Genomic DNA, 18,515 nt, shown 5'->3' on the forward strand with positions numbered 1-18,515 from the left:
TGAAACCCAGATTGAAAATCGAACAATCTACGCTTGAAATTTCTGAAATCCTACTGAACCAGCAGCTAGAGCATGGAAAATAGCTAGAAAACCATACCTCACTCGTTCGATTTGGTGGCCGGATGATGGAGATCGAAAGCTTGGAAAATCTGCCAAAATCGGCGACTTTCCTTCGAGTTTTCCAGCAATTTCACGGCGGTTGGTGGTGAAAAGTGGTCGGGGCTTGAAGATGGAACCGAGCTGGTCCTTTTGGCACCGACAGCAGGGGCTAGGTTGGTCTGTGGCGGAAGCTATGGAGGTTTGAAAATCGGCTGAAGGAAGGACGTCGGGAGAGGGAGGGAAGAGAGACTGAGGGAGAAGAGAGAGAAATGAGGTTTTAAAATTCTGACTTTTCAAATTACCATCTTGCCCCTCTACGTATTTTGACCGTATTTTCTTCGTTAAAGCTCCGATTCGAGTCCACTTCGTGTCTACGGACTCGTTTCGTCGTGCTATACGCAACGGTGTGTTTGGAATTGTCAAATTCCTTCTCGGTCAAAAAGTCAACTTTTCTTTAATAAATTATTCCAAGGATAAAATTGTCTTTTCCTTTTAATAAATTACTAATTAAATATTAATTAAGGTTTGGGTTATTACATTTATTTTCTAAGTTAATTAGGTGATTTACTTCCTTGTTTTCATATAGTTCACAATCCTTGTATAATTAAGAGATATTCTCCTAATTAATTACTGTATCTATTTCCTTGTAAAGCACCCTTGTAAACTCCTATATATATATATATATATCTCCTTATAGAGAAGAATACAACTAACCTAAAGTATTCAAACCATATTCATATTTTAGCAATTTCTTCCTTCCTATGTTAAGGAATGCTATACATTGCTTATTATGTAAGAAGCAAAAATAATTATTTATCATAAAAAAAGTGACAACAGCTAATAAGGAAATATTTTTGCGCACCACTTTAACCCAAGGCGTACACCCTTCTTAACACTTGACACGTGTTTATGAGCCTAATCATAGTTAACTATTTGTTTTGTATTTGTGGAACTATGATTATGTTTATGGACAAGTGTCAAGTGTTGAGAATGGTGGTGATGATACACTTTGCATTAAAGTGGGAACAATTTTGCTCACCACTTTAACCCAATGTGTATCCTCACCGCCTATTTAAAAATTTAACACATGTCACTTAACTCTTTGTTTTGAATTCTTTTAAAATATTTAAAACAAACAAATAAAGTAAAATGATAATAAAATAACATTTAAAAAAGCTCTCCCTCCTTCTCTTGCCCCTTCCCAACCCACACCATGAGGCCCTATATTCTCTACCGCCAACCGTCAACCCCCTCAGCAACCCTAGCCACCATTCTCATCTTGAGTTACACCGCATCCCAGCCAAGAAAGATGGAGGGCATAGGGTTTAGGTTTTATCATACTTGCCTTTTATAAAAGAAACAAAAACGGTTATTTACCCAAAAAAAAAATATATATTTATTATAACACTTAAAAGAAGCAAAAAGGTTTATGAGTGTTTTTTTCCTTAAAAAAAAAAACAGTTTCTGTTAAAAACAGTTACTAAATGGTTGCTGTTTTTTAGTTTCTCTGATCATCAGGAAAAAGGATGGTATACCAAACTAGACTTCTGTTTTTGAAACAAAAACTATAAACTGTTTTTGTTTTTTGTTGAAACCTGAAAATGTTACCGAAGGGGTCTTAAGAACATGAATCTCCTGCAACACCTGAACATCCTACCTCTCTCTCTCTCTCTCTCTCTCTCTCTGTCTCTCTCTCTCACATTGCCAGCACCACCAGAATAGTCGAGGGACACGAGTCTGGGATATCTCAGGAATCAGAACCAGTTCTAGCCCTTGAAAATTGAGGTGAGTTTAACACTCTTATTATCCTATAGAAAATCCTAATTATTTCATTTCAATAATGCTGTTCCTCTCAAATGGGGTTAAGAAGTCAATTGCTTGGCCTTGGTTTAAAACTCTAACATGGTTCTTCTCCGATAATCTGTTGCACTTTTCTTTTCTCCTTTTCCTATAAATTAATTTGGTGTAGTTGCATTTATATGTCTCTCTTGCTATATTACAAAGTTTAATTCGTTCTACTCTAATCATTGCATGTTTTATGGCTGCCTTGAACACACTTCATTTTCTATGTATAAGATTGGTATTATAAGCTTTTTAATTTTGTTGATTTATAATGTTTTAGGATTATTTTGAAGCTCTCATGGATGGAGGTGATGATACTTGTGGTTTTGAATGCAACATCTGCCTGGCCTTAGCTCAAGACCCAGTCATAACACCCTGTGGCCACCTATACTGCTGGTCTTGTTTGATGAAATGGCTTTTCAAGTCACATTCCAATAATGAGTGCCCAGTTTGCAGAGCTGAAATAGAGCTCAGCCAATTGATCTTCTCCAATGCAAAACTCAAATCACCTTCAGATTCAAGATCTGGGTTTGAATGCAACATTTGCTCTCAGCTAGCTCAAGACCCAATTGTCACTCTTTGTGGCCACCTTTACTGCTGGACTTGTTTGAACAAATGGCTTCACAAATGGAACTCAAACTCCACATGTTGGGTTTGCAAGGATGTTATAGAGGAGAACAAGGTGGTGCCTCTTTATGGAAAAGGGACCAAATCACACAATGTTTCGGGTCCCGGATCTTGGTCAGTACCGGCGGGTATTTCCGGCACTGCTTTTAGTCTCAGAGTGAGCCGTTTTGTTCAGCTTGCGTTTGCCTCCATTGGAGCTTTGTTTTGGTTTGGTAGACGAACCATGGAGATTTTCATGACAAGGGTTTTGCCAGTTATTGCAATTCTTGTGATATTACATCCCTCTTTGCCAAGGGAGAGAAAAAATGACTTGGTGGAGAAGGTTTTGGTTTTCAGTTTGTGCTCTTGGGTCACTCTGGTCATTTGGGATGTCCTAAATGGGAACATTAAACGACATCAAAAACTGGTACATTAAACCCTAGCTTGGAATTGGGATTTGCATTCGTACATCATGTGTCTGCCTCTTGATACTATATCAAGAAAAATAATGATCTCAAAAGAATTCAGTATTTGATATATGGAAAATACTTGGCTTATCGCATTTTGGTACTACATTATGTACCACCTCTCTAATATTGGTGGTCTCCATTTTTATTAGAGAAGTGATACACAATGTGATATAAAAATGTAGTAAGCCTAGTATTACCGAAGATTTGAAGGATATATCTATTATCTCAAGTATGTTCTTAGATCATTATGTGATGGAGTTGATTATTCGCTTCACAATTCGTAGTGAGCTGTATGAGATCTTATTGTATGGATGGAGGATATATTCCTCTTTTGTTGGAGCCTTATCTCCAAAATGACTTGGATACATATCTTTGCTTAGTTGTTAAATGAAATTTCATAAAGACATTTGTTTTTCTAATGGTGTTAAATGAAATTAGGTAAAGACACAGTTGCTCCAGATTCACTATTGAATTTTTAATATTTTTGTGTGATAATCGCACATCCATATGGTGTTACTAATTTAATCATATTATAGTTAACACGTATATGTGTTAATTAATTCTCTACATTAGGTTCATGATATACAACCGAGACGTCCACCTATATCATAGTACTTGAATTATGTCGTAGTGTGACCATCACACCCAAAAATCTTTATTATAATAATATAATTGTGTTTTGAATGCAATAATGTACGTAGTAGTACACATAAGAAGTGCTCCATGCTCCTATTTTATTTTTCATTTTTGGCAAAGTAGGCACGGTTTTCTTTTTCTTTTTTAAAAAATATTGTTTTTTCGTTATTAAATAAATCAATTGAGTATAGGGGATTATGACCCAAAAAACATTGAGTATAGGGGATTTGGAATAATGTTACAATGAAATAATAAAAATATCTCCTTTCCGGATAAACTAACAAAACTACGGGTCGTTACGCCTCACAGTCCCTCAACTGACACAGTTGCTTTGGAGCTGATAACACTCCAGCTCTCACAAGTCTCCAACAATGGAGGCTCTAAATCTAAACCCCACCACAACCCCCAAATCATGTCTACCCAAAACCTATTTCCTCAAGGCCCCTCTCCTCCCCTGCACCTTCAAACCCAAATTTTCTCCCCACAATTGTCAAATTCACAGACGTTCATTCAAGAAGACACCTTTCTCACTCACCACCGCTTGTAAGCTGAAGACCCCTCAAGATAACAAGAAGAACAACACCAAAAGCAACAAAATTGCCAAGCAGATTATACTCTCTGAAGGAGAGCCGCCTCCGTTGGCGGAGGAGAGTGGCGGCGCCGGCGGAAGCGAGGAAGCTCCGGCCAAGTTAGGAAGTGGGAGTGGAGTAATGGGTTTGGTGAAGAGGTTGCCCAGAAGGATTTTGTCAGTTTTGTCTTATCTGCCTTTGGCTATTGGAGAAATGTTCGCCATTGCTGGTCTTATGGCTCTGGGTATGTTTTCAGTTTTGGGTTTGCTATCTTTATTTACATAAGCATTTAATTATTTTTTGTTATTGTTTTGTTAATCGGGATTACTTGCTGATGCTTAATGCTTGTTAGTAGTTGCTTTTAATTTGCTTAAGTAAATGACAGTTAAGAGTTTCTTCAAGGTAGCTTGTTTCCTAGTCTCATTACTTTATATTTTCTTAACAAATATAGCTTAAACAAATGCTTTTGTTTCTTAATGCGCCTAATGATACTTCAAGAGAATAATTTATCATGTTTTCATGACATTATGTCCTGTTGATGAGTTGTTATAAAGATAGATTTTTTTTTATCTTCGGACAAAATTGTAAGTAGGCGTTCTGGCAATGCAATGCTTCTGCAGGAACTTTCATTGACCAAGGTGAGGCCCCGGATTTCTATTTCGATAAGTACCCTGAAAGTAATCCGGTGTTGGGAATTTTCACTTGGAGATGGGTTCTCACCCTTGGGTTTGACCACATGTTCACATCCCCCATTTTCCTTGCACTATTGGCTCTCCTCGGAGCATCACTAATGGCCTGCACTTACACTACACAAATACCCCTTGTCAAGGTTGCAAGAAGGTTTGATTTCTTTTTTTAGTTTACTTCATAACCGCAAAGTGAAAATGAGGTGGGCACCACCCTATTAACCAATGATTTAATTGGTAAAAACAGATGGAACTTTTTGCAATCTTCTGAGGCCATCAATAAGCAGGAATTTTCAGAGTCTTTGCCAAGAGCATCAATTCAAGATTTGGGTGTTGTTCTTATGGGAGCTGGATATGAGGTTATATACTTTCATATTCTTCATCTATTTCTTCCTTTTTCTTTTCTCTTTCTTTCTTTCTCTTTTTTTAAGTTCCTTTTATTTTTCTTTTTATTCTTATGGATTTTTAACATCTTTAACTTTCTAGTTTCTACGATTAGTTTACACATACTTAACTAGGAAATATTATAATCTGAAAACAATGTGACAGACAAGGTTACAGGCAATATGGTCCTGTATGAATGAAGTAACATGTCTTGAAGATGTTCTTTTTAACTTTACTGGTAGCTGGACAAATTGACTCTTTTCTGTCTATTCTAAGCAAAATGGATTATAAGTGTATCCCTATGTGTTTTGTGTTTCTCATTTACTGATAATAGTTTAATCTAAATTGGCATTAGATATCACCTTGCATATGTTAATACTCCCTTCTGAATTTTAGTTCCTTATATTTATTATTTATTGCTACCTGTTCATTGTGGATGGCTTCATCCTTTCAGGTATTCTTGAAGGGGCCTTCTTTATATGCTTTCAGGGGGTTGGCTGGTCGGTTTGCCCCTATTGGAGTACATTTAGCAATGCTGCTAATAATGGTAGGTGGAACTCTTAGCGCAACCGGGAGCTTCAAAGGAACAGTCACAGTTCCACAGGGTTTAAATTTTGTTATAGGAGATGTGATGGGCCCAATCGGGTTTCTCTCTAAGCCAACTGAGGCTTTCAATACAGAGGTTCACGTCAACAGATTCTACATGACCTACTACGACAGTGGCGAGGTGAATGTTTATGTTTATGTCTATGTTTGTTAGCAGAAATATATATATAAAGAGTGGAAACCTTTCGCTACAAATGTATTTTCTGTTTTGGAAATTGATCAAGAGGCTTCCTGAAGATGTGCTCCATTTTATTTCCTTTGTGCCATCTTAACTCTGGCATGTTCTTATGATGATCTTTATAATGACATAATCACCTCCCAGCTGTGCTTGCTCGGAACTGCTAAATGCTTAGGTGGTTTACCTTCTCACGCCCTTGTTTATGCCACAGGTATCACAATTTTACACTGATCTTTCGCTACTGGACCTTGAGGGTAAGGAGGTGCTAAGGAAAACAATCAGTGTAAATAACCCTTTAAGGTATGGAGGGATCACCATATACCAGACAGATTGGAGTATTTCAGCGCTACAAGTACTTAAGGATAATGAAGGACCTTTTAATTTGGCGGTGGCACCTCTTAAGATCAATGGAGACAAGAAGCTTTATGGAACCTTCTTACCCGTTGGAGATGTTAATTCTCCTGATGTTAAGGGAATGTATGTGATTGTCTTACAGCTATATCTTCTTGTACCAAAGTAGATAGCTTAACTCCGAATTGTTTTCTTATTGGTGTTTTGAACAATTACCCCAGGCTGAATTGGGATGGAGAGCCTTTAAAACTCTTTTAACAGATTGATTTGTTTCCCCTCCCCCTTCATTCTTATAGAAAGGAGGGGGGGTTGAGGGGAGAAGGAATAGTGCCCCTTCATTCCGGCAGATTATTGTTTCTGGCTGTTGCTTATCTACACTCTTTTCTGTAATTTCAGATCAATGCTTGCCCGTGATCTACAATCAATTGTCCTGTATGATCAAGAAGGGAAATTTGCTGGAATTCGACGGCCAAGTTCCAAGCTTCCAATTGAAATTGATGGCACCAAAGTTGTTATTGTAGATGCAATTGGGAGTAGCGGTCTTGACTTAAAGGTGACAACTAAACATTTTTAAATATGAAAAGACGTGTGCAAATTTCTTCACCTGCATCCATTCAGCGTTGAAACTAAACCTTGTTCTTATCAGACTGACCCGGGAGTGCCGGTGGTATATGCTGGATTTGGTGCTCTAATGCTCACTACTTGCATCAGTTTCCTGTCTCATTCACAGGTCAGTGTTGTGTGTTTATAAACCAGAAAACATGTAGCCCTCTTTTCATGACGATTCAAATGCTTTATATTTGTCTTCATCAAGCAGGTTACATGTAATTTGGTGTCATAAAGTGTGCACTCTCTCTATTATAGTGGAATTTTTTTATTGTTGGATCTTATAGAATCTTACGGACTTTACGTGGTGGTCGATACCTACTATGATTGGTGAAGACCTATCATAGTTGGTTTGGGTGCCTATATGTTACATTGATATTGCTTATTGTTACCATTATTGAAAGTGTTCCCCAAGATTATTCTTATATGCTATGTTCTTTGTTTTCGCCTCTGCTCAAACAAAAGATATGGGCCATACAAGATGGAACAGCAGTGATCGTAGGAGGAAAAACTAACCGAGCGAAGGGTGAATTTCCAGAGGAGATGAACCGCTTACTCGATCGGGTTCCAGAATTAGTTAACTCGTCTCTTTCCAGGCAATCAGATAGCATTGTTGGCTAGTTTCTGGGGCATCTCGATGGAATGGAAGAGCAGGATTAGATGCTGCTCTTCTGGCTACTGAAGTAAAAAGCCAGATATTGCCCCCATCTAAAATGATTTTCCAGTTCAAACGAAAAGAGAGAGAATTCATTACTCATTTATGAAGCACAATTTGACAGATCGGTGGAGCAGTTCATATACTTTCTTCATCCAAAAATTATTTTTCGAGGCACAATTCAACAGAGAGTGACCAGTTGATTTTGCTTTTGAATGTATACATACCAGCACTGTACATGATTCGTATTGTGGTTTCCAGGCAAAGTCCAAGCTTTAAAATTGTATGTATTTATATTTGTATAGTTGCTTCTCCTACAAGTATTGAACTTAGTATACATATTGTAACAGTTCCGCATTTATTGGATTCGAAAAGGGTACCATTCTTTACACAGATTTGGTTTTCATCCTTTCATTTTGTTTTTCAGCTCTTTCATCCTTTCGTTAGTGAGACCAAGTGTTGCAAATATATTGCTCTTGTTTGTCAAGATGATTGTACATTTCCTCTCACAGAATTCGCTTTTTAGTTGCAAATTAGGCCTAATTTCAAAGAGGAGGTTGGTTGGTTCACTTTTTTTTCCTTTTCTTACCAAGATGACATGCGTCACTAATCGAATTCAGGTTTTCTCGGACAAATTATTGGTAGGGACTTAATATGCTCCACACGAACTTCTCTCACCAATGACAAATAGTTGCTCTGCATATCAGGAAGACGTTCCAGAAATAAAACCTTGACCTCTATAAGATACAGCAATTACATTTCTAGGGTCTTGGAGCCTTACAACATAAAGATACAGTAAGGACTTTCATTTTGATTATACAATTATAAAGCTGTGATGAACTGGGCTACTGTGTAGTGATGATGCCTAACTTAGATTACGCTAGTTGAAGGGCTTCTTCACGCTTGAGATCGAAAACCCTGATAAGAGTGTCTTCAACAACCTAGGAAAAACCCGAACGGAATTGATCAACTATCAAGCTAAAAAGTAAAAACATTGGCAGATAATATGAATTCACATAGCTTGCAACAAAAGCTGTTCAATGGTTCAAACAACATTCACAAAGATGAGAAATACCTTATCTGGAGTAGACGCACCAGATGTCACACCAATAGTGATAGGACCTTGAGGAAGCCAGTTCTCTTTCTCAACCAACTCGCCATGCTATACAAAATACATGATAGACAGTTATGGTAGGTACAAAAGCCATACCAAAATAAAAACAACTGCTGAATGTAAAATAATCTTGTAAAGCACAACAATCTAAATTGGAATTCTGTCTTTACAGACTCACATTGAGTTTATAAGCTATTCTGTTTCCAGGGCCTATTCTCTTCTCGCTGTCAACCCAATATGAGGGAATTCCACGCTCTTCTGCAATCTCTTGTAGGTGAGAGGTGTTACTCGAGTTCCACCCACCAATGACTAACAAAAGATCTAGCTTTTCCTCAACAAGCTTGTACATTGCATCTTGTCGCTCCTGTAAAAGGAACAGACATATCACCTTTAATTCTCACTAAATATTCAAAAAAATGTACACATGACCATACCGGTCAGCAAGTGTAATAAAGTAACTCTGCGTTCATGCTCATTGGCAAACTAGCTTCACAAGGGTGTGCACATGGCTGCTGCTATGGAGTATTAGAATAAGCATTTCTTTTTCTTTCTTGGTTATTTTTATAAACACAATCTTACAAAAGGATGAAAGGCAAGATATGGTACACAATGCTCTACAACTCTAGCAAGAAAAACCTTGAACTGAGGAAACAACTTACTTGAGTCGCATCACATATTGTGTTGAAGCTGACAAAGTGGTCATTGATATTTTCCACTCCATGCTTACGCATCATGGTCTTCTCAACTAATTTTCCTGTTAGATTGATCTATGCAGTCAATAATCTACACCTACTAATCTATTTGCCAAACGATGGACCAACATAGCATAACAGAAAAAACTAACCAATCTCTTCTGTCTCCCCCTTAAGCATCGTAGTCTGATTCGCAATGCCAACTTTTACTAGGTCTCTGTCCGGATCAAACCCCGGAGAAAGTGCCTTTTTAAATTTCTGCATTCAAAGCAAATCAAAAACACTTTAACATTGCATGATGCACAAAATATTAACAGACCCATTTGAATTCATATAAGCAACAAAAAGAAAAATTCACCTCTAGAAACGCCTCTCTAGTTGAGCTAGATCCATTCAGTTCACCACCAAGAATATAGTCACACACATATGTTGCCTGAAAAAATATTTAAACCAATAGCATCACCACACAAAACTTGAAGAATGCCAACAAATGACAAAGTACAAAACTTGTATACCTCATCCATGTTTTTCACTATAACGTACTTCCCAGCAAAAGAAGCAGTGGCTACAGTTTCCTCATGAGCATATTTACCATGAATTATTGATGTGTAGTCTCCTTTCTTGTGCTTCTCCACAGTATTCCAAACCTTCACACCAAAAGACCCACACTACGTATCAGACCCAATTTTTATTTTTTTCAATTTCTGGGAAAACTTCAACTAATATAAAACACCAAACCTTGGAAACCCATGGGCAAGTAGTGTCAACAATTTGAACATCTCTGTTACTCAAGTTGAGCATCTCATCCACTCCAGCTCCAAAAGCAGGCAAAATGACCACATCACCCTTGTTCACCACCTCAAATTGCTTCTCCCCTTCCTCTATTGGGATGTTCTCCACCTTCATCTCTTCCAATCGCTGACCATATTCATCTTAACTTAATTAACTAATTAACTAAATTAGCTACTGTAAACAAAGTAAACAAACTGAACATGAAAAAAATTAAAAATAAAAGGAGGACCTTATTGACGGTTGGATTGTGGATGATCTCGTTTGTAATCCAAATCCTTTCATCAGGAAACTGCTTTCTGGCCTCGTAAGCAATCTGGACGGCTCTCTCAACGCCCCAACAGAAGCCGTACGCCTCGGCGAGCTTCACCGTCACATTTCCCCACGTGTACTCGAACCCGTTCTCCTTCAACGTCTTTATAATATCACCTGAAAAAAAAAAAACTCAATTAATTCAGACACAAAAAAATTAATTAATTAATTAATTACAGATTCTGAGGAGATATAGCTAAAAGCTAACTATAGCTTACTGGTGTACTCGCGATTCATGAGCTCGAGGGTCGCTTCTTTGTGGCCGAAGCCTCTGCGATTGTAGTTCTTGCTTCGAGTGAGGTTCTTTCGGAAGACCTTGGCGTCGAAATCGGACTCGACGGCAGCCGAAGAGGAGGAGTCGCCGGAGCATCGGACGGAGATGAGTTTCCGGCGACTCAGAGAGACCTTTCCGGCGAGGCTTTCGGAGAAGAAGAGATCGGTGCGATATGGAAGGCGGCAGAGGTGGAGAGTGATCGCCATGGCAGAGAGAGGGAGAGAGAAGGAAAGGCGCGTGGAGAGAGAGAGAGACTGGTGGGATTGGCACTCGTGGTGTTCGTTTTATCTACAGACCAACAATGTGCTTGTGCTCCATGAATATTTCGTGTTTTTATATAATTATTTGTTTATTATGTGTTTTTTTCTATTTTGGAAGCTTGTCGTTTTACGGAGAGGATCGGATTTGTGGGTCGTCGTTTCGATTCTGAACGGCATTTGCGTACATGTCAAATTACTGAAAAGGCCAGGTGATAAGCACCTTACTTTTGGAATGTACCATCAAATTTGTAAACACAATTAATGGCTCTTACCATTTAAACAAAATGGGACACAAAAAATTTGTGGATTTAGAAATTTATCAAACAATTCGTTCGCTCCGAGACAAAAAGGAAAGATGCAGAAGTATTTGGTTAGGTCTTTTATGGAAGAAACGATATAATTAGTTATTTTCAAAAAGGAAGACAATTACAATTTTCAAAAAGGTCATGTAAAAAGTTGCACAATTACAATTTTCAGAGGAATTAAGTATTTTTTTTTTGGAGTAATTGTAGTGTGTATTGAAGTATGACCTCGTGGTGTATCATGAGCTCAAGTCGCTTTTTTATAAGTAATTGTAATGGGAAATATCATTCATGTTATCAACTTAAAACACGTGAACATGTTAAATCATGTTACATATTAAAGAGCTTCGAGTAGCCATGGATGTAACCAATATCTTAAATATTGTTGATTTTAGAAATATCGATAGTTCAAAAACCTGAAAATATCAACAAACTATCGATAAGCACATGATAATCTGTTATTCATAATATTTAGCAACATTAATATTTTACATTTTATACATTGCATTCATTTGAAATTCCGGCTTCAATTCAGCTTCTATGCTAGTTGCAAGCATTCTTGACGCTTGATGTGGAACACCCTAATAAGAAAGTCTTCAATGACCTGGCCAAAACCCAAATGGAAAATATGAAAGATGAAGCTAATTGAGAACGATAAACAATTTAGGCAGATGGAAATTACCTTATCTGGAGTAGAGGCACCAGCTGTGACACTTATAGTAAGAGGACCTTGAGGCAGAAAGTTCTCTTCTCAATGCCAACATAATAGGAGGGAATTCCACGACTTTCTGCAATCTGTTGTAGGTGAGACGTGTTTCTTGAGTTCCATCCACCAACCACTAAGAAAAGATCTATATCTTTTCCTTCACCAGCTTGTACATTGCATCTTGTCGCTCCTGTAAAAGGAAGAGAGACAAATCACACCTTTCACTCTCAAAAAATGTATGGCTACGGTTTAAGGATGTCCTTATTTAAGAAAGATAAAAGAGAGAGAGAGATATAATCTAATGATCATAAGGGTTTATTTTTGGGTTTTCTTCTAAGGATGTAAAAGGTATCATAAATCATAAATTGTTTAGCAATTTGATCCATGATTCCTATTTTCGTTTTGGTCAATCCAACAAACTATACGTTGTTTTTTTGTTCGTTTTTCACATTTTAAGGATGAAAATGACTACATATTGTTTTGATTGTTGACTTGTATTGTGAGTAGGTCCAACCAAGGATGTGTGCACTTTTTTTTTAAAATAAAAACATTATTAGCAGCATACATAGTTAGGTCAGTTGATCAAAGCAGTGATTATAGCATGATTATATCATTAATCACATATCAAAATAGAAGGTAATATTGTTTCATGATCGTAATATAATTTTGAATAAAAATAAATGTTATGATTATAATAATAAAAAATACACTCATAGTCATGGATGCACTTCTAATTTATTAACTATATATACCAAGATTTATTTTAAATTGTTCCTCGGAATTTTGTTTTCTTTACAAAATTTGAATTACCAAACAATTTTAATTGTTTTTAAAATTAATTATATGATACTTCAAGAAAGTTTGTAACCGTATAAGACTCATAAAATTGTATTAAGTTTACAAAAGATTTGTACAAGCCAAATGACAAGTCTGTCATATGTTGTCAGGTGGGTTGAGTTGAATTACTTCCAAATAGTATTCGATTATTTTCTTTATACAATTCATATCAAGAAGAGGAGGAGGATTCGAACACAAGTGCAAAACACTTGTATACCTCGTCTACATTTTGCACCAACGTGCTTACCAGCCAAAGAAGCGTGGGCTACAGTTTCCTCATGACCATATACACCATGAATGATTGAAGTGTAGTCTCCTTTCTTGTGCTTCCCCACAGTGTTCCAGACCTTCACACAAACAGACACATATTTTAATTTTTTCTTCAAAAATTGAATGAAATATAAATAAATAAATAAAAACCAACCCTGGAAACCCAGGGGCAAGTAGTGTCAACAATTTGAACACCTTTGTTAGTCAACGTGAGCATCTCATCCACTCCTCCAGCTCCAAATGCAGGCAAAATGACCACATCGCCCTTGTGCACCATCTCAAATTGCCTCTGCCGCCCTTCCTCTCTTGGAATTCTCTCTACCTTTCCTCCAATCGCTGCCCATGTTCAAATAAATATTTTAATTAACTAAATAACTAATTAATTACCTAATAAATGAAAAATAATAATAATAACAAGGACCTTATTGACCGTTGGATTATGGATGATCTCGTTGGTTATCCAAAACCTTTTCATCACGAAACTGCTTTCTTGCCTCGTAAGCAATCTGTACGGCTCTCTCGACTCCCCAGCAGAATCCGTGCGCCTCTGCGAGTTTCACCGTCACGTTTCCCAACGTGTATTCCAACCCGTTCGCTTTCAACGTCTTGAAAAATCACCTGAAATAATAATTAATTAAATTAAGTGATTAGTTCCTAATTCTAAGGAGTTTACCAGTATAATCGCGGTTCATGAGCTGAGGGTGCTTCTTTGTGGCCGAAGCCTCTGCAATTGTAGTTCTTGCTTCCAGTGAGGTTCTTGCGAAACACCTTGGCGTCGAATTCGGGTTCGACGGCGGCCGTAGAGGAGGAGTCGCAGGAGCATCGGACGGAGAGAAGTTTCCGGCGATGTAGAGAGGCTTTTCCGGCGACGCTATCGGAGAAGAAGAGATCGGGTCGGGTTTGCGGTGGCAGAGGTGGAGAGCGATCGCCATTTCAGAGCAAGAGAGAGGGAGAGGCGCGTGTTATGGCGGAGCGCGTGGAGAGGTACTGGTGCGGGCTTGGCTGTGGTGGTGTTTATTTTTATCCATGAATAGTAATTGGTCCTTTTATTTGTTTAACATTTTCTGGGAAGTTTGGCCTAAAATGTAGAGAATCAAATTTGTGGAAAGTTTGGCATCTTGTGTGTCAAAACGTTATTGGTCGATAATAAGAAAATAATGTTATTCTCGTTTTATAAAAGTCTATCGAACTTTCTATAGGCCAAAATCACTTACCAAACTTTTAGGTGGGTTTTGTTCGCCATGGAACTTTTACCGGCACACTTCTTTTTTTTTTTTTTTTTTCTTTCCAAGTTGAATAAGTTCTATTTTGGTTCTCTATTTTGGTTTTTATATGTTTTTCTCCGTTTGTTCTTTTCTTTCCCAAAATGCTCTTTTGTTTTTCTTATGAAGCGTTATTTTAAACTATTTTAATGTATGGAGAGGGATATCGAACTTGAATGTAAAGAAACGGGCATAATGTGTTGACGTGAGTCTCCTAATTAATCAAAGAGATTTATTTCCTTGATTAATTAAGAGATTTACTTTTCTATACTATATAGTGCAAATCATTGTATAATTATGATATATTATTCTAATTAATTAGTGTATCTATTTCCTTGTAAAGCACTCATGTAAACTCCTATATATACCTCTTTATGGAGAAAAATAAAACTCAACCTAAAGTATTCAAACCATATTCATATTTTAACACAATGCCATGACCAGCTGGCCCAACCCACATATGCTAAAATACTAATTTTTGTTTAGGGACATATTTTGGGTAGATTATGTGCGACTTCTTCTAATGATGCAAGATAATTTCATCTAAAAAGGAGAATACACCAAAACAGAAAGCAATCGAGATAACCACAGAACCTAATGGAAGGTGGCTAAATAAATATAAATATACTTCAATCCAATCCAAGTACCTAATCGAATGCAGCTAATGGAAAGCGAAGATCTCAATTACAAAAACGAAAATAAATAAGTATAATATACCTCAATCATAATGCCTAATCGAATATAAATTATAGTACCTAACTAAAAACACCTCATCATTGTACCTAATTATTAGTTAGAAATATACCAAAGAGACTACACCTAGAGAGATAGAGAGAGTGAGGTTTGCCCTATTTGTATGGAAAGGTTTGTTGTGGGATCATAAGATGTTACTTGCATGCCTTGCTCACACGTGTTTCATGAAACATGCATAAGAGTATGGCTAGATGAGGATAAACCTAATTGCCCTGTTTGTCGCTTTGAGATGCCTCTTGTTGAATGGATCAGGATGAAAAATTGTGGTTTTATTAATTTTCTGTAATGAGTTGTTTTAATGAATTAAATTTTCTATTTATTTCATGTTTCTATTTAGTACATGATTACGTAGTCCTTGATGACCGGCTTAAGAGATAGATTCAGTAGTGTAGCTAATAGGTTCTTTAAGGAATTAAAGAAGAAGAAGATACATAAACTTAACAATTTCAGAAATTGAGAACCTCATGAGTCATGACTGAAGTAGATAATTGCCAGTGCCTCAATTTCCTCCAAATTAGCTATAACGGATGTGCTCTCCATATAGCACCGGAGTTCGAATCCCCCTTCACGTAGTTTGGTTTAGATCGTTTGTTTAATTATTCCTGCGTGAGTCCCAGAGGAAGGGTAGGAGGAAGAAGCGTCACGCCCCTAATTCCCCTCCTCTTTGATTCCGTAGTATGGCAACGTCCAGTTGTTTCTTGGAGTGGACCCGTTTGCTTTGTTTGAACGCAGTCGAAGTCGGATCCCCACTTCAACTGAATGAATGAATCAAATCAAATCAAAACGATTGCTCTGCTCTATCTCATCAGATAGAGAGACGAGGGAGGGAGGAGAGAGGGAGAGACACACAGAGTGTAGAGTGTTTGGTGCTCATACTATTATAAAACGACGTCGTGTTTGGACCTCAACTCTCTAGAGACAGAGACGAAGACAAAGGCAGAGAGAGAGATAGAATGGCGCTTCCCATGGAAATTGGCTTAGCAATCGCGGTGTTTTTTTAAGGCGGTGGAGATGGAATCGGACGGTCGAGTTTTTATCAAAAATAACCAAAATTTACCTCATACTTTCATAAATGTCAGTTTTTATAAAAACTTTCAAAAATAGCCAAAAACTCACTTAAAAATACTCAAATGCCTTCAAAACTAAAACCCACAAAAACCTAAAAAAGCAAAACATGAAACCTGTAATCTATGTTTTCATTTGACTTTAAACATAAAAACTCCCCTATGTTAGTATCTGTTGTCTCTGTCATTGGGCTCGAAGCTTTGGTATTATTTGTTGTCGTCAGCCATGTTGATGCTATCACCATTGGAGGCCACGCACAACCCTTTGTCAACCATATATGGACTTCAAAGCTGCTAATTAGATTCTGATATGAACTTTAACATTGCAGAGATGAATCAATAACTCTATGAATGCCTTGTTAAATATATAATACAAATATATGGCTTATTAGAGATAATTAAGTAATTAGATAATGAAGATGAAAGTGATCATAGAACAAAAGCTTTGCTTCAACTCAGTGTTGGGTGCATGCAGTACTCGGACTAGCTAGGAATCAAGTCATATTCATCCTTCAACTCCTTCAATGATATAACATGGGATCAAACCTTTGTGTTTTATATATGTTTAAAATCAAATTGAAAACAAAGATTGCATTTTTTTATTTATTTAGGTTTTTACTTATGAGGGCGTTTGAGTAATTTTAGGTGAATTTTTTGCTATTTTTGAAAGTTTTTATAAAAACTGACATTTATGAAAGTATAGGATAAATTTTGGCTATTTTTGATAAAAACTCCGGACGGTCGAGAGCTGAGGCAGTCGGATCACGGTCTCCTGCGGCGAGCGCGAAGTCGCGGACGGAAGTGAAGTCGTTCTTCGTCGGGGCACGTGGCGGCGGGGGTAGAGATCACGTGAGGGATGTGTTGTTGCTGGCCAGCATATAGTTTGTGGGATTGCAGGTGTCGCTCTGTTTGTGGCGTCTGCCTTTGTGTATGTCTGTTTTTTTTTTCCCCGTTCTTTCTAGGATTCAGCTACATTAGGGTTTCACATGTTTTGGACTTTTGGTTTTCCCGTTCAAACAAGAAAAGAAAAGCAACAATTTCCCAGTCCTTGACTTGAAAGAATTCAAACTCCGTTTAACAAAAGGAAAACACTGTTTCGAGAAGAAGTCAATTTCCACATTTTACATGGATTTAAAACCTATATATATATATATATATATATATATATATATATATAGTAATGCCACTACTCTTGGTTCTCTATGCTTCAATATATATTTCTGAATGGAAATCTATCACGAGAGCGATCAAGGATTCTTCTATGATATCAAGCCCCTAATCGCCACACAATTAGTAGACCACCACCCTGATCATGATCATGATCATCAAAATGAGAAATCTTCATCTCCACATGACAGGACTAAACTTGAAATCAACTTCACCCTCTTCGTATACAACAAGTACTACGTCAACCTCTCCGAAGAAGACGAAACCCAAAGCATCGCTATCTGCCAGTATGAAGAGCCCGCCATAACAGCAACACATACAATTGATGATGTGCGCTCGTTAGACACTGAACTCGACGTGGTCAAGCTTTTTCTCTCCGAGCAACTGTACCAACTGAAAATCAAGGACGACGAGTGGCACGATTCAGTCGTGGAGGATATTATAAAGCGTGGTCGTGAAATTGGCAAGTCGGATTCAAAAATTGGGCCCAAAATACTGCGTTTGAGGGTTGACATGAGTATAACCCATATCTTGGAGCTGTGTGATATATGTTCGGATAAAACAGTGCTCGAGAGGGATGCATTGCTCAAGAAGATGCTAAAGAGGACAAGAGTGGTGGCTAATGATGAACAATATGACGAGAATGAGGAGGAGGAGGAGGAGGCGGGTCGAGAAAGAAAACGACTCCGTTTTGTGCGTGAAAATGAGCTTTGCCCTATTTGCATGGAAGAGTTTATTGCAGGATGGGATGAGGTAACTTGCATGCCTTGCTTGCATCCGTTTCATGAGAAATGCATAGGAGGATGGCTTAGAGAGAATCAACACAATTGCCCTGTTTGCCGCTTCAAGTTACCTATTGAACATGGACCACAAGGAAAAGTTGTGGTTGATGAATGTCCTAATTGGTTGATTTCTTCTGATCATGAGAATGAGAATGAATAATTTTCGGGACAATTTTAAGTATCCTGTAAAAAAGTTTCGATGTCATTTCAACTTTCTTTTGATTATGACCATATTCCTAAGAG

General features: G+C 37.5%; 2 protein-coding genes and 1 pseudogene across 2 annotated transcripts; 1 reads left to right on the forward strand and 2 right to left on the reverse strand.

The window, feature by feature from the left end:
* LOC18767892 (cytochrome c biogenesis protein CCS1, chloroplastic) lies at positions 3,784-8,097 on the forward strand. Its single transcript, XM_007200898.2, has 8 exons — positions 3,784-4,466; positions 4,843-5,062; positions 5,156-5,267; positions 5,747-6,019; positions 6,288-6,553; positions 6,824-6,980; positions 7,074-7,157; positions 7,499-8,097. Exons 1-8 carry the CDS (start codon positions 4,025-4,027, stop codon positions 7,652-7,654), a joined length of 1,710 nt encoding a protein of 569 aa, XP_007200960.1. The 5' UTR covers positions 3,784-4,024; the 3' UTR covers positions 7,655-8,097.
* LOC18767451 (4-hydroxy-3-methylbut-2-enyl diphosphate reductase, chloroplastic) lies at positions 8,370-11,218 on the reverse strand. Its single transcript, XM_007199766.2, has 10 exons — positions 10,814-11,218; positions 10,516-10,712; positions 10,233-10,412; positions 10,010-10,141; positions 9,853-9,927; positions 9,647-9,752; positions 9,462-9,556; positions 8,981-9,166; positions 8,764-8,850; positions 8,370-8,629 (listed from the first exon to the last, which is right to left on the reverse strand). Exons 1-10 carry the CDS (start codon positions 11,073-11,075, stop codon positions 8,564-8,566), a joined length of 1,386 nt encoding a protein of 461 aa, XP_007199828.1. The 5' UTR covers positions 11,076-11,218; the 3' UTR covers positions 8,370-8,563.
* On the reverse strand, positions 13,005-14,577 carry LOC18767594 (annotated as a pseudogene).

The sequence above is a fragment of the Prunus persica genome, chromosome G8, assembly GCF_000346465.2.
Source record: "Prunus persica cultivar Lovell chromosome G8, Prunus_persica_NCBIv2, whole genome shotgun sequence".
Classification (NCBI taxonomy): domain Eukaryota; kingdom Viridiplantae; phylum Streptophyta; class Magnoliopsida; order Rosales; family Rosaceae; genus Prunus; species Prunus persica.

Excerpts from the sequence above, each read along its gene's own strand:
- LOC18767892 (XM_007200898.2), top strand. The coding sequence starts at position 4,025 with ATGGAGGCTCTAAATCTAAACCCCACCACAACCCCCAAATCATGTCTA. Across the intron at positions 4,467-4,842 it reads TGCTGGTCTTATGGCTCTGG|GAACTTTCATTGACCAAGGT; the intron begins GTATGTTTTCAG and ends ATGCTTCTGCAG. Across the intron at positions 6,020-6,287 it reads CCTACTACGACAGTGGCGAG|GTATCACAATTTTACACTGA; the intron begins GTGAATGTTTAT and ends TTTATGCCACAG.
- LOC18767451 (XM_007199766.2), bottom strand. The coding sequence starts at position 11,075 with ATGGCGATCACTCTCCACCTCTGCCGCCTTCCATATCGCACCGATCTC. Across the intron at positions 10,713-10,813 it reads CATGAATCGCGAGTACACCA|GTGATATTATAAAGACGTTG; the intron begins GTAAGCTATAGT and ends TTTTTTTTTCAG. Across the intron at positions 9,928-10,009 it reads TAGTGAAAAACATGGATGAG|GCAACATATGTGTGTGACTA; the intron begins GTATACAAGTTT and ends ATATTTTTTCAG.